The sequence below is a fragment of the Mustela nigripes genome, chromosome X (genome assembly GCF_022355385.1).
Source record: "Mustela nigripes isolate SB6536 chromosome X, MUSNIG.SB6536, whole genome shotgun sequence".
NCBI lineage: Eukaryota > Metazoa > Chordata > Mammalia > Carnivora > Mustelidae > Mustela > Mustela nigripes.
This window is the reverse complement of record NC_081575.1, coordinates 71476591-71492429: the sequence shown is the minus strand read 5'-3', so window position 1 is coordinate 71492429 and position 15839 is coordinate 71476591. Positions and strand designations below refer to the sequence as shown.

Here is a 15839-nt window from a genome sequence, read left to right as displayed (position 1 = left end):
GGCATTACAACGTATGCTGATGTGTAATAATATCCATTCCCCAGGGTTGTTAAAAGGGACAAATGAGATTATAGCTAGAAAAGATCTTTGTCAAGTGAAAAGTGTTGTCCACCTAGGAGAAATGATTATTACACCGCATCTTCAGAAAGGCATATAGTAATCAAAACACAGGCTTTAGAGTCAGACTGCTTGGCTTTGGAATGTGGTCTGCCAATTATTAGCCTTATGATCTTAGACAAGTTTCTTAACCTTTCTCTAATTCTCTTTTACTAATTCACAGAATGGGTTTACTAATAGTACCTACTTTACTGGATCATTGTGAAGATTAAGTGAGTTAATATAAGTAACATACTTCTACAAGAGTTCATTCATCGTAAACAGCCAGTGTTAGATGATTATTCTCTTCCAAATGACAGTACAATTTTTTGCCTCCATCATCATCTCATTTGAGTAGCTTAGTGAAGTAGGGTGAGCAAGGAATATTATCCCCACCACCATAATTTTCCCCTGCTCCTCAGCATTAATGGTCCCTGGGTCTCCTCAGGAGCTGCCCAAGAGCCAGTGGTTCTCAGCCCAGTAGAGGGCGGGGACTTCATTCAGCCCATCAGTGCTCAGTCTGACCACTGCCTCTGCCCCGTCTTCAGGCTTCCGCAACTTGCATGTGGATGACCAGATGGCAGTCATTCAGTACTCCTGGATGGGGCTTATGGTGTTTGCCATGGGCTGGCGGTCCTTCACCAATGTCAACTCCAGGATGCTCTACTTCGCCCCTGACCTGGTCTTCAATGAGTAAGTGTTCATGGGCCCAGAATTCACATAAAACATAACATCCTGGCCAGACCTGGTTGGTGGTGATGATGGTAATGGGAGTAACAGTGGCAGGGGAAAGGGGGGTAGGCCATTTGACCTGTATGTGAGGCAGTAGAGGCTTCAGCCAGCCTTTCCAATCTGATGTGGCTTTGCCCTGCTGAAAGGCCACCTGTGGAAAGCAGTGGGGGAGGGGGGTGGGTGCTGGCTATTCCTTTCCCACCCAAGACCTAGTATTTTGGCCATGCTTCTGACCTGCCCTGGAGATTATCTCAACCTCATGTCGTGGACCCTCTTCTTCACATTGAGCAGTAACATAGGGAATTGACAAAAAGACTAGCTGTGAGGGCGCCTGGGTGGTTCAGTGGGTTAAGCCGCTGCCTTCATCTCAGGTCATGATCTCAGGGTCCTGGGATCGAGTCCTGCATTGGGCTCTCTGCTCAGCAAGGAGCCTGCTTCCTCTCTCTCTCTCTCTCTCTGCCTGCCTCTCTGTCTACTTGTGATCTCTGTCTGTCAAATAAACAAATAAAATCTTTGAAAAAAAAAAAAAAGACTAGCTGTGAAAGCTGAAGTTGCTGTGGTTCCTTTGCCACCACTGACGGCTATTGCCGGTCACCATTCTTTGAGAAGTTCTTCTGTGCCGGGACTATATTAGATACTTCTTATACCTCTTCTCATTGAGCCCTCATGATAACCTGATCTCCCCTTTTTATAGATAATATTTTTTAATGGATGGGGAAAATGAGGCTCAACAAAATAAACAAAATAAAGTGGCTCACTGGAGTCATATTACTGACAGAATTCAAAGTAGGTCTGCATAACTCAGCTCTTATACTGCCTTATGGGGGTAAATGATGGGGAGGAGCAGCTCTACCACTCTCTGGCCATGTGACGTTGGCCCAGCCACTTCCCTTCTCTTTAAAAACAGGTTTAAGTGAAACCTTAGTGGCTCAGTTGGTTAAGCATCTAACTCTTGGTTTGGCTCAGGTTGTGATCTTGGGGTTGTGATACCTAGCCCTGCATGGGGCTCCACGATCAACAGGGAATCTTGTTCCCCTCTCCCTATGCCCCTCCCCCCCACTTGTGCTGTCTGTCCCTCTCTCAAATAAATTAATACATCTTAAAAGAAAAAGCCCATATGTCTATTGACAGATGAATGGATAAAGAAGATGTGGTATGTATATATACAATGGAACATTACTCAGCCATCAAAAAGAGTGAAATCTTACCATTTGCAAATATGTGCATAGATGGAACTGGAGGGTATTATGCTAAGCAAAATGAGTCAATTAGAGAAAGACAATTATTATATGATTTCACTCATACGTGGAATTTAATAAACAAAGCAGAAGATCATAGGGGGAGGAAGGGAAAAATAAAACAAGATGAAATCAGAGAGGGAGATAAACCATAAGAGGAACTACAGGAACAAACTAAGGGTTGCTGGAGGGGAGGTAGGTGGGGGATGGGACAACTGGGTGATGGTCATTTAAAAAGAGCACTTGGGGGCACCTGGGTGGCTCAGTGGGTTAAAGCTTCTGCCTTCAGCTCAGGTCATGATCCCAGGGTCCTGGGATCGAGCCCCGCATCAGGCTCTCTGCTCAGCAGGAAGCCTGCTTCCTCCTCTCTCTCTGCCTGCCTCTCTGCCTACTTGTGATCTCTGTCTGTTAAATAAATAAATGAAATTTTTAAAAAGAAAAAAATAAATAAATAAAAAGAGCACTTGATGTAATGAGAATTGGGTGTTATATGCAACTGATGAAGTGCTGAACTCTACTTTTGAAACTAATAATACACTATATGTTAATTAGTTGAATTTAAATAAAATAAATTTTTTTAAAATTAGTAAATAAATAAATAAAAATAAAAACTAAAAGCAGGCTTAATTAATCCTTGCCCTGCCCACCAGCTCTATTTATGCTTCATGGCTTTGGCCTAGGGCTCAGATTTTGGAATTACACTTATCTTAACTAAAATCTCTGTTCTGTAATTTCCTACAACACTGTCTTCGGGCAAGACGTGACTTCTGTGACCTTCAATTTCCTTATTTGTTAATATAAATCAATTTCTTAAATGGTTTGTTATGATGACAAAAATGGGAGATAAGAGATGTGAAATGCCTGGCCATGATAGGCAAGAAATAAAAAAGAAGTACCTTTCTGATCCTCTTTCCCTAATAGTGCTAATCTTCTCTATGTCTGCTGTTTGAGATCCCCTGATAGCACTGTGACTGGAGCTGGCCAAAAAAGTATCCCCAAGGACCTTGAGCTAATCTCACCACAGAAAATCCTTTCGGTCAGGGCAGGAACTGACCTTCCTTCCCCTCCAGCCCTCTAACCCAGAAGAGCCTTAAAATAAAATGTACAGGCTACTTGTTCCTTCCAGTATAGCAGGGCCATATGGGGGAAAATGAGTATCCCCAGCTGCCCTCTTCCAACCCAGCTAACCCTGGTAGCCAGGAGCTAAGAATAACCACTGGGCTTTTGGCACAACCTGCTTTATGGTTTCCAGATCTCCTATGATGCCATCTTCTGGAGCAGGCCTTTAAAAGCCTCTTCCTGTGTATTTCTCATCCATACCCTTCTGCTGCCCTCCAGTGACTGAATTAACATGCTGGACACCTGCACCACCCTCCCCATCCAGAGTCCAAAGACCCTTGAATCTTTGCAAGTTGGTAATCTTTGTTTTCTAAATCCCCATTCCCTTTTCTGCCTCTGTGTAAGTAATGTGGCACTCCTTCTCAGCTTTCTGGCCCACTCCCATGTATCTCTTCTGAAGGCACCGTGGGACTCCCAAAATGGGCAGGGTCCTAGACCCATTGAGCCCCAGAGCTCCTCAAACAACAGTGCCCTCCCTTCCTCTTGTAGGAACCACTATGTTAAAGCTCTCGAAACATCTGAACCAATGTTTCTCAACAGAGATGCTGGTGACATTTTCAGAGGAATAATTTTTCATTATATAGGATGTTCTTGTATATTGAAATATGTTTATGTTTAACATGCCTGCACCTGCCTACTAAATACCAATAAGATCTCTGTCTCTGTAACAGGCCAAACTTATATCTAGCACCATATATCTAGCACCCACCAGCGAGGTAAGTACCCTCCAGTACCAGGCACTAATTGTTGCCAGCCTCCTCAAGATACTAATATATGGAGACTGAAGCCCAAAAATTGAGAGAGGGACTCTGAGCCAACCCATTTCCTGATCTCTCTCATAACAAGCCATGTCATTAGCCCTGCTTTCTTCTCTCCTCTTCCCTTCATTGTGGAGAACACATGTTGTGAGGGTAACGGGCTTAGACCCCAGCTGTATGACCTTGAATAAACTGCCTAACTTCTCTGAACCTCAGCCTTCCCATCTTAGAATGATGAATAGTATTATAATGGCACCTTCCTACATGTCATTTATTGAACACTTACTATGCCAAGCACAGTGCTCAGTGTTTTCCAACTTGTATCTCTTCTGTTACCATTCTCTTTTATTCTAACTTACCTCTGCTCTCTTCCTGAATTCCATTCCTGCCCCCTTGTCTTCTGCCTTTCACTCTCTTCTCCCTTTCCTTCCCATTAACTATCTCCCTACTCTTTTTGTCCTTTCTCCTTCTTGTTTCCCTCCCCTCTGAATTCCTTCTCTTGTCTTTCCCTTTTTCTCCTCTCTTTTCCCCACATTTCTCTGTCCTTGGCACTTGCAGCAGTATTACATCAATCCTCCATAGCAGGACCATGATTTCAATGGTAAAAAGACTGTGGTGTTATCAACAGAGATTTGGAAGTACAATAGACTGGAGCCGGATCATGTCTGATGGTCAGCAGATCTTACTCAAAAATTCTCTAGGTTGAAAGACCTTGAAACAACACTGCCTTGGTCAGTTGACTTGTGATACTATCTTAAACACTTCCTCTTTCTAGCTGGTCTCCAGCCTGAATTGAATCTACCACCTGTTCCCCTTCAGTTTTTCTCCAGGGCAGCCAAGATCTCTCTGAGATAGGGTGCTGGGCTTCCACCCGACCAGTATCAGACCTGCTTAGCCATGGAGAAGGCTAGTGGTTTGGGGACCAAGGTATCAAACCACAGCCATCAAGTCTAATCTAGGTCTTTTTCCTCACCACTTAAGTGGGTGTTAAATTACCTTTCCTTTCTCCACAAGATACAAGATCATTTTCTCTCTCTCTCTCTCTCTCTCTCTCTCTTTCTCTCTCTCTCTCTCACACACACACACACACATGATTTCTGGAGTGCTGAAAGCCAGGAAAACCAACTAGCAAGAAGATGCTGGATCTTCCTAGAGGCCTGCGATTGCCACGGACAGTCATAAAACAGAGAGGTTGTTCCCTTTGAGAAACTGTTCAAGCCTTGGCCACTTCCTTATTTAATTTATAGGTGATAATGTGATGATCTGTTGACAAGTCACTATAGTAAAAACAGCTTACATGTGTTTACAACTCTCAAACTGTGATAAGGAACCACCATTATTTGAGGGAGCAGGCTCCCCTTCGAGGTACATTTAGGTTGGACATTTGGAAACACTTGGCTAATTTGATAAACATTGGAACTCACTTTGTGAAGGGACAGTGGGGAATCTCCTTCCCAGGATTTTTTTTAAGTGACAAAATTTCTAGGAAGAGGAATGGAATTTATGCCAAGAGATAGGGGAATTGACAGGATAAATTACTGTGGTCACTGGGAAATCCTGGTGTCCTTACATTAGGGGTTGATATCTAAATCTTGTCTCCTAGAAATACTCTGTGTTCAGATGCCTGGGAGGCAGGTTCTGGCTTTGGTTGTAGGTGGGATATTAGAACTGTAGTCAGGGAGACCATGTGCCTGGCCCACTGTGTTCATTTGGTTAGGCTTTCCTGTCTCTGTCTCAGGAAACAGAGAGACACAGGGACCGGGAAATTCCATCTGCTAACCCATATCCTGACCAGGGAAGATGAGTAGTTACGAGGATGTCGGGATTTGGGGTGGGTGGGTAGACAAAAACAACCTTGTTCCTTGTCAGTGAAGTACCAGCAAGAGAAACAACGAGCTCTTCTTAGAGAACCTGTAGAGGGGAGGGAAACCAAAGACATTCCCTCTGAGCTTATTGTTAAGCCTTCCCTTACTCCTTTCCTTTCGCCATCTGTTTCCTCTACAGATACCGTATGCACAAGTCCCGGATGTACAGCCAGTGTGTCCGAATGAGGCACCTCTCTCAAGAATTTGGATGGCTCCAGATCACCCCCCAGGAATTTTTGTGTATGAAGGCACTGCTGCTGTTCAGCATTAGTAAGTGCCTGGAGAGACCAAAAAAAAAAAAAAAAAAAAATGCTGCTGGGGTCATAGGGGCTCAGAAGGGAGCTACTTTTTCCATTGAAGATTTATAAAGGAAAAGCCAGCTCCTAGGCATTTCCCTTCTTCATTCACCCTCCCTCTTCCGCTCTCTCTCAGCATCCTATGTTTTTTTTTTTCCTACCAGGTATGAATTCCATGCCTATCGACTATTTTCTTTGCTAGAAGTCAATCTCTTTTAGATCCCCAGCTACCTCCAGTCTCTCTTTGGAACAAGGCTTTTGTGGCTGGCTGTAACAAGTCTCTGAACTTTTCCATAGCTTCTACCACAGAGACAGGCAAAGACTACATTATATTTGTTGCAGAGAGAAGGGATTGCCTCCTGGGAAGAATTTCCTCTTCTGCCAATAGTAGGAAGTCTGTGTAAGCAACTCAGATAGGGCTTATTAGGCAGCCAAGTAATCTTTCTTTAATGTCTCTTCTAAGCAGAGTACTGTCTTAGCCCCCATGAAGGAAAAAAGAAGCCAAATTTGATACTCAAAACTGTATATTTTAATTGTCTAAATCAGAGCTGGACTGTGACAATGTAAAACCACCAGTCCTAAGAAATGTATAGACGAGAAGACTAGAAAAGGGAAAGGCTCAGTAAATTTTATTTACTCCATGCCCTTCAAATTGTGTCCAGTTAGCCTTTTGTCTAGAACTTCCTGGCAGGCTGAAGGACCCAGGCATACAGACTTCAAATGACAGGAAACTGAGTAAATGGTTCCCTCCCTATGGGGGTGGGGGTCAAGTTTGTGGTCAGAAAACTTGATGCTTTGTCTAATCTCCTTTGTGGGCATGCTTCCCCTCCCCCATTCTGTCTTCACCCCACATCAGTTCCAGTGGATGGGCTGAAAAATCAAAAATTCTTTGATGAACTTCGAATGAACTACATCAAGGAACTTGATCGTATCATTGCTTGCAAGAGAAAAAATCCCACATCCTGCTCAAGGCGCTTCTATCAGCTCACCAAGCTCCTGGACTCTGTGCAACCTGTAAGCAAATGACGGAGGGTGCTTCATCAGGGAGAAGCAACTTGATAGAGCTAAGTGATCATATGCTCCTCTAGGATCTAGCACCACCTGTTGGGAGTTGCTTCCATTCTCCTCTGGCTTTAAGAGTGGTCCAGAGAGAAAATGCAATGGAGAAGAAAGGAACACAGGTCGCATTGTCCCTGGGTGTTATGAAAGAGGTGGAGGAGTTGAGAACAGGGCAGTTGGGACTCAGGGAAAGGGCTTAGAACAGATAAGTTCTCCAGGCAGACAAAACAGACCTGAATGTTTTTCCCCTGCTCCCTTGAATTATGTCTGTGTATTTGTGCACATGTGCGTGTGTGGATTTGTGTGTGAGGAAGAGAATGTGTGTGTGGGTGTGCACATGTGTGCATTCACGTGCATGTGCTCGGGAAGAGGAACACACGGTCCTGAGTCAGAGAGCTTGCAATGGTGTAGGAGATCACTTGGGAGCCCTCAGTAACTCCCTGGAGACCATTTAGTGTACATGTGTGTGAACACATACACACACACAGGGAGGACAAAGGACAGGGAAGGAGGAAGAAATCAGAGGTGGGGGTAAGAGCCTGACAGAAGCCAGCCCCTTGTCAAGCCTGTTTTCTCCCTCTTATTGCTCCCCCTACAGATTGCACGAGAGCTGCATCAGTTCACTTTTGACCTGCTAATCAAGTCCCACATGGTGAGCGTGGACTTTCCAGAAATGATGGCAGAAATCATCTCTGTGCAAGTGCCCAAGATTCTTTCTGGGAAAGTCAAGCCCATCTATTTCCACACACAGTGAAGCTTTGGAAGCACCCATTTTCTCACCCCACCCCACTCCCCTTTTCAGATATCTTCTGCCTGTTATAACTCTGCACCACTTCTCTGCAGTGCCTTGGGGAATTTCCTCTTTTGATGTATCGTCTATCATGAAGATGTTCCTGAGTTCTATTTGCTGCACTTTTCCCCCTCTTTTCCTCCTTTCTCTTTTTTTCCCTTCCTATCTGACCCTCCCATGGCACTTTCAGACTCTGCTCCCCGCCATGGCTCTTATCTGTGTTTTGAATGGTGTTGTATTTCTTTAAATCTGTGATGATCCTCATGTGGCCCAGTGTCAAGTTGTGCTTGTTTATAGCACTGCACTGTGTGCCAGCCACACAAACGTTTACTCACCTAATGCCACGGGAAGTTTAGAGAGCTGAGTATCTGGGAAAACAATACAAACAACCCCCCTAAAACCAAAAGTCCTGTAGGGTTTTTTCTTCTTAGAAAATATAAAACAGAATCTCCCCCCACCCCCCAAAAGGCCAACAGTGACTAGAATAAGGTGAAAATTGCAAGCCCATGGAGAGTCACTGTTTTTTTTGTTGTTGTTTTTTTTTTTGTTTTTTTTTTCCAAGTTTAGCCTCCCTGGGAGACTTTATTTTCTGCCAATGGCTATTGCCATTAGAGGGCAGGATGACCCCAGAGATGAGTTAGGAGGGAGGAGACAGATTTAAGAGAGGACAAAGAGGACAGATGGATCACCAGTACCTGCCCACAGCCTTGGCCTCTGATGGCTAGACTCTTAACTGCAGTGCAAATCATTGTACTGAAAATGTGCTTCTTGTTTGAAAATGTGTCTGCATGTGAATGCCTCCCCTCCACCAGTCCTTTTTCTCACCCTCTGCCTCCACCCTCAAATTGACTTTCAATAAGCTTTTCTAAGAGCTTTGAACTGAATGTTCTCTTCAGCCAAAACTTGGCCACTTCCACTGAGGAGTCAGACTAATAAGAAGGAAAGGAGAGATCTGACCCTTTGGAAGGCCCTATCCAGAGCCAGGTCTGCTTTCCCATTTGTTCAGGGAAGAGGCTGGGGCCAGAGTAGGAGGAAAAAGAATCAGTGGGTTGGTTGGTTGGTTGGTTGTTTTCCTGCTTAGGGCGTTGAAGAGTTGATCACTCTTTGCCCTTATCTTTAAAAGACCTGAATGTTTTTTGCCTGACTCCATGCAGCTGCAAGCTCCCTCTTACCCTCTCTTCAGTGTTTTGTGGGCCTGGACTTCACCAGACTATATGACAGCCATGGTGGTGATGTTTGTCCATTTATTTGGGCATGTTAACAGACTCTCTGCTAAGAGCTGTTACCACCAAGAAGGCTAGCAAGCCAGCAGTTTTGACATCTATCTCTAGATGCCACTAAGCTCAAAGACTACTTACCAAATGTCTTTCACCAACTATCAGATCTCTGAAGCCCTTGGACAAACTGGAAAGAAGGCATCGATGGGACTGGACAAGCTGGGCATCTTGCCCTTGTCCCCTAGAGATGACACCTTCCCACCAAGTGGAAAAATACCTACTTCTTCCTTCAGAGCAGCTAAAGGGGGCTATGCAGGTCAGGGTTAAAGAGAAAATTCAATTACCAGGGTGAGAAGAATGAAGGCACTAGAACCAGAAACCCTGTAAATGCTGTCCTTGCCACCCAGCATTTCCACCTGCAGAAGTCATGGGAAGAATAGAGAAGAAACTAAGAGGATCTGACTACTAAATTAAAGTCTTCAAAGGCAAAATCTAAAGCCAGATGGGCACCATCTGGTTGGTTTACTCATCATCCTCCTCTGCTGCTGATCCTGGGTTCTGACATCGGCCATACTCACTCAGAGACCCCACCTTTTTTGCTGCCTCGCGGCCAGAGGGAAGCTGAAACATTTATACTACAGAACCATGACCTCCTTTGGAAAGGTCTGGTTTGCGTGGCTCTAGTGGGCTGCCATCCATGAACTCAGGGTGTGCTTCTGGGACACTGGTTTCATATGGTCCTTTGGCACACCTCTCTTTTGCTGACTTTGTCCCCCAGTCCTGAGTTCAGGGGGAATGTCTGCCTACTTTCTCATCTTGGCAACTGCCTCCTTACTTAGCTCTTATATTCATCTGCTAAATTCAAGAAATTAGGGGCCAGTTACCAAGCTGCCCATTTCAGTTGATTCACTCTACTTGTTGAGAGGACAGTTTCTGAGTGACATGCTATTATCTACATGTGTTTCCTTCCCTGATTTCTGTGTTGATATTAATAGCCAAATGAACTTGCAAAACAGCTTCTTTAAATAACAAGGGACAGGGAACCTAAGATGGGTGATATACCAATCCAAGACTGCTGGACAAAACTAAAATTGGCAGGTTCTCTTTCTAGGTTAGGATAGACAAATTCTGGTTTTCTTCATTAGGACATTATTTGGCTTATATAAGCTCACAAGATTACTTCTGGCTGTTTTAAAAGGAAAAAAAAATCCATCACTCTTTTCAGTTATGCTAGGTTATAGTTTAATAGTTCCTTTACATCTGTTTTAAAATTATTTTCATCTTTTATGGTACATCGACTTGATTATATCATTCTAATATCTCTCCTTGTAAATACTAGATGCTCTCCTTTTTATTTCTCTAACCACCAAATTTTTCACCTTTATGGATTTCCCAATTGTGACTCTTGTCTTTATGAATATATATGTTTTGCATTTGTGAAAGCCAAAAATCAGTGAAACAGCAGTGTAGTTAAAAACAGCAACAACTAACTACTCTGAATTTCTGAATGGCAAGACTAGGGGAAAACAGCCTAAACAAGGCTTTAGGCCTAGTGTTTCTGTTAGGGTTTCAGTGAGTGAAGGAGATTTTAGTATGGTTTTGTTCTCCCACGGATAAAAGGGGGATTTTTTTTTTCTTTTAGTCATTGATGTTCTTGCCAGTGTAATTGACAGAAGTCTCATTTTGCATGCACTCTGCTGTACAAACAGTTGATGTGGTTGGTATACTGTGCTTATCCATGAAGGATCGGCCACCTAGACCCACTCACCTGGTGAGCTGAAAGATGAGGATCGCTCACCAGACAAGTCGTGGTAACTACCTCCGAAGAGGTTTGCAGTGCTCAATGGGGATGGACTGAGGAACAGAAAATGAAGGAGCACCAGGGACCAGGCCCCATCTGTGCTAGACGACAGACAGCCGCCAGAGTCACAAAGTCTGTGACCAAAGAAAAGAGTCCTGTGGCTGTTTCAGCTCTAGATCAATGAGCAGCTCTCCCAGGCCTGGTCTCTGAGCTGAAACAGGGGTTGTGTTCTTTGTTCCATAACTTTTCTGTGCCACAGACAGTATCATTGTTCTTGGATAGTTCATTATTTTTCTAATGAGAATGTAATTTTTTGAAGGATTCTGTCATATATCTTTGAAAAAGAAAATCAGTAATTCACATATTTTTATGTATGTTCACTGGCACTAAAACAGAAGGGAAAAGAGCTTTTTTCTGTCCTTTGGATAGTTGCTGAGGTGATTCCAAGTTGAGAAATAATGTGCTTATGCTAGAGTCCCTCTCTGTCCATATTCTACTTCTAAATACTTATAGGCTTATGTAGCAAGAAGTATTCTATTTACACTTTAAGACAAAGTAGTTTCATCATCCACATGATAGTAACACTACACGAATGATCTAACTTTGAGATTTAAGTAACTTCTGTTTGTTTGTTTCATTAACCACAGCACAGATATGGTCTTGCCCTCTTTTCTCCTTTGATATTCTGCAGGGCTCAAAAGCCGAAGCCACTTCCCTCTACCCCTTTCCATCCCTGTGCCAGGGTTGCACTTCATGAGACTCTCCAGATAGCCCTGTAACCATCCCTGCATGGCTCTGGGGAGACAATAGGCTGACTACTAATTATCTTGTGCCAGTTGCCCAGGTGAGAAGGCACTAGGCCAAAAGAGCGGCCTTTGTGTTCAACCCCCTGTAAGGGGTTATGACAACCAGGAATGCTAAAGAACAGGATCAAATCCCAAACTTAAAGTCAAAATAAGCCATTTGTCATGTGCATTTTCTTGTAAAAGGAAGTTTCTGCCCCTGCTGCCTTTTATAGGCAGGTCTGTTTCTCACCACTAATCTCTTTGAAAATCTTTGAAAGCAGTTAAAAAAAAAAGACAAAGAGATGAAAGCATCACATTATGTAACCAAAGATTACACTGTATCTGCTAAGATACCAAAATTTAAGAGCAGGGAGGGAACAAGCATTAGTGCCTCTTTGGTGAACTACCCAAAGACAGACTAAAGGACTTTGTTGTTGACTGACTTATAAGAGTTTCATGGGTTTTCCCCTCAACAATATACATGCTTAGAAAAGTGGAAGACAATTTTGAAAAAACTGGGTTTATAGGTCCTTCACTATGTGATTTTATAAGCAGAACTAGCTTTCCTTTTCTCTAGTAGTCGCTGAGCAAATTCTTAAAGCTCCATTATTGCATGGTTGGAAATGGAGCTGTTGGCCACTGTGTTTGCTAGTGTCCATGTTTGCATATCTGAAGATGTGAAGCCCTTGATGAGAAGGGGAGCATTTAAAGGACTATATTTTGCACTAAAGGGACAGCAGGCAGAAATATTCATTTCTGCCCACTTTGGACGGCACAAAAAGTTCTCTTGGGTTTAAGGCAGAAGGTTGAAATATATTGTAAATGAGTATTTGTATCCATGTTTTGAAATTGAATTATATATATATAGTTATAAAGTGTTCTGATAGCTTTATCTTTCTCTGCACCTTTATATTTGGTTCCAGGTCATAACTGATACCATGTACTTGTGAGAGAGGCTACAGTTACATTTTGGAAACTCTCTCAGAATGGAAAAGATACCTGGGTTGATCAGATAACTAAGAGATCTCTGTCTCTATTGGGGCCTTACCAGTAGGCCTAACGGAGGAGCAGAGGGGGAAAAGAGTAGGGTACATGATGTATTGCACTTTACTAGCCCAAGACAGATGAATGTTTAAAGGGTGGTGAAGACTGATTGGAATCAACTGGGATTTCCTACAGAGAAGGCCCAGACTTGGGGCCAAAGACCTACCCAAATGATTAACCGATGGACCCCTAATGGGACCTGAGGATTGGAAGAAAGAGAAACATTCTTTGTTCTTCACCATCCTTGTAAGAAAAAGGTAGTTTCCTGCACTTGGGAACCTGGAGCAAGTGCTCCATCTTTTACACAATCCACTCACCTATGACTGAGGTGCTTTTGCTACTGGGTGTCTGTGTGCTCTAATTTTGCTTTTGGATGTGTTCTGTAAAGATTTTGACAATGAAAATGTGTTTTTATCTGTCAAAAAATATTGTCAGTGTACTAGAAGTTGTATCTCTATAGATGCAGGTCCATCTCTGCCCTTGGGTAGGGATGTTTTTCTTAATTAAGAAATTGACACTGGGGTCTGCTGCCCAGAGCCTCCCAACATTAAACCATCTCTAGGTGAAGGCAGAAAATTCCACATTAGTCACTCCTCGTCCTCAGATGCTTATGCTGAAGTAACAAACCATTTGGAATGTCCCTGCCCCCATAAATTAGTGATAAGTATTTAAATTCAGCAGATAGACTTTTAAAGGGAAAAACAGCCTTGGACACAGTTTTGATTTATCCCCATTCGATTTAGCCAGAAAGTAGGTAGTATGCATTGATTGGTTACCAACCCCAATTCAGTATTTTAGGAGTCCTGATCCCTTTCCTTACTACACCTATCTCTTAGCCTTTTATAGAATTAAATGAGAAGCTGTGGACTGAGTAGCCCTTGTAGCCTAAAACAGTCCCCACCTTCACTAATTCATGAGGTTGGCTGTTAGGCGGCTACAGATTCCACTGGCCACCCAAAACTGAAACACACATGTACCCCCAAAGGAAAGAAATTCCTAAAAAATTGCTGCTTCTCTTGTGGTGCCCTCCCTGGAGGCTGCTTTACATTTTGGGACTCTTTACCCTGTACTGCAGGCAGGCCAGGCCTGTAGTCTTTCCCAACCTTAGCCCTTGGTGCTAACTGTCCTGTAGTGAAGTGCCTGTGGGATTGTCCTATCTCATAAGTCACTCAGGTGCTGAGAGTAGCCACCATTGGCATAACCCAAGCTTAAAAAAAAAGAGAGACTTCTTCTCACCATTCAGTGACACCTTTCTGCTTTCCCCTAGACTGGGACATTAATTAGGGAGTGCCTCAGATGTGACATTGTTGTGCTGTCTTTGAGATTAATTTGGCGGCAAGAGGGAGCAGACAATGCAACCAGATGCAAGAATTAATTTTCAATGTTGAGGGAAAAATTAAGAAAAAAAGAAAGCATCATATAAAGATTTTTTTAAAGAAACATTAATTTTGCTTAAAACTTCTTTTGATTGGGCTTCAGTTCTTACAGCGGCACTTGGCCTCCACTGGGTAGCAGGACCAGCCCCACGCGCTAGTGCTCTGTTATTATTATTATTATTATTTTTTTTTTTTGTAATCTTGGAATCTTTTGTCGCTCTAAATACAATTAAAAATGCCAGAAACTTGTTTGTTGGAATACATGTGTGACTCTGGGTTTGTCTCTGTCTCTGCTTTCAGAAATGTCATCCATTGTTTAAATACTGGCTTGCTGGTCTGCCAGTTAAAACTTGGCCACGGCCCCTGTTGTGACTGCAGGCTCAAGTTATTGTTAACAAAGAGACTCAAGAAAAGCTGCTAATGTCCTCTTATCACCACTGTTAATTTGTTAAAACACAAAACCATCTAAAATTTCAGGGGAATGTCATCAGAGTTTTTTTTAATTAGCTCTTTTATTAGCTGTCTTTATTGAAGTAAAGAGTTGGTATCATGCCCAGTGGCCTTTTATGCTATGTTGATTTTCACATATTAAAAAAAAATCTTTGCACAGGGGTTATAAATTTGGCCTGTGTTGGCCCTAGCATAGGTTGTGCTGGGACCACCAAAATATCAAAGAGTCTGGGCTAAGAAAGCAAAGACCCATTACAACCTCTCATCAAAAACCCTGAGCTTGTCAAACAGGGGAAAGACTCACAAAACCCAGCTGTTCACCCTCATTTTCATCCTTATGGGAACATAAACTGATTAGGAGCTTCACTGCCCAGTTCTTGCCAAGCTTCATATAAAGAATGGGCATGTTCACATTCTCACTGTTTTTCGAGAGCCATATTGTCCTTGACCACCTTTTCTTTGAGATTTTCAAAGGTTTAGGCAAAATGGCCTCTTGTCTCTTCCAAGTTTGGATACCAAATGAGATCCCAAGTTGAATTTCTGAGCCTAACATACAGACCATCAATGAGGTGTGACAGATACCTTAAGGAATAATATGAAAGCTCTCTTTGCCTCACTGTCTTCACCTGTAGTGGGCTGTCACAATGTCTCTCTCCCACGCCAGGTAAGAGATTCAATAAGAATGTATGCAATCCAACTGGTGAGATAAATGCTTTTGTTTTGTTCCCTGTTAAACTGTGAGAACCCCTGAGAGGGATCCCAAGTTGAGATGTATTTGTCATTGACCCCCTCAGAGTGAATGGATTTCTTAAATTTTTCCTGAACATAATGCTTGATGGAGAGAGGAAGAAAACATGAGATTTGGGGGATATGTGTGTCTAAGTAATAGAGAATATATATGCTTGTGTGTTACATGTGTCAGAACCTGCCTCCAGAAGACCCCTCTGACCACCACAGCTTAGTTCTCTTGTACCTACAGAGAGTGATCTAACAGCCACCCTACTTGGTTTTATTTACCAGTCAGTCCCTGCCTAAAGTAACAAGGTAGTTAGCCTCCACCATGAGTTTTCCAAGGTGTAGCAAAACACAGATGTCAGAGAAACAATGGCATCTGGTGCATTAAAAGCCTGGAGGCCAGAGTCCAATATGTGACTTGCTCATAGTCATATAACTAGTGTATAGCTAGGATTCTGACCTCCGCATTCACTTGCTA

At 43.0% G+C, this 15839-nt stretch overlaps 1 protein-coding gene across 1 annotated transcript in view; it reads left to right on the top strand.

Moving 5' to 3' along the window:
* LOC132007107 (androgen receptor-like) overlaps positions 1-14728 on the top strand; it is a 52801-nt gene extending 38073 nt beyond the window's left edge. Inside the window, exons 5-8 of the mRNA XM_059385239.1 lie at positions 645-789; positions 5948-6078; positions 6961-7118; positions 7762-14728. Coding sequence (XP_059241222.1) covers positions 645-789; positions 5948-6078; positions 6961-7118; positions 7762-7917 — 590 coding nt within the window. The 3' untranslated portion in view covers positions 7918-14728. The remainder of the gene's footprint in view (positions 1-644; positions 790-5947; positions 6079-6960; positions 7119-7761) is intronic.
* The last annotated feature ends 1111 nt before the right edge of the window (positions 14729-15839 follow it).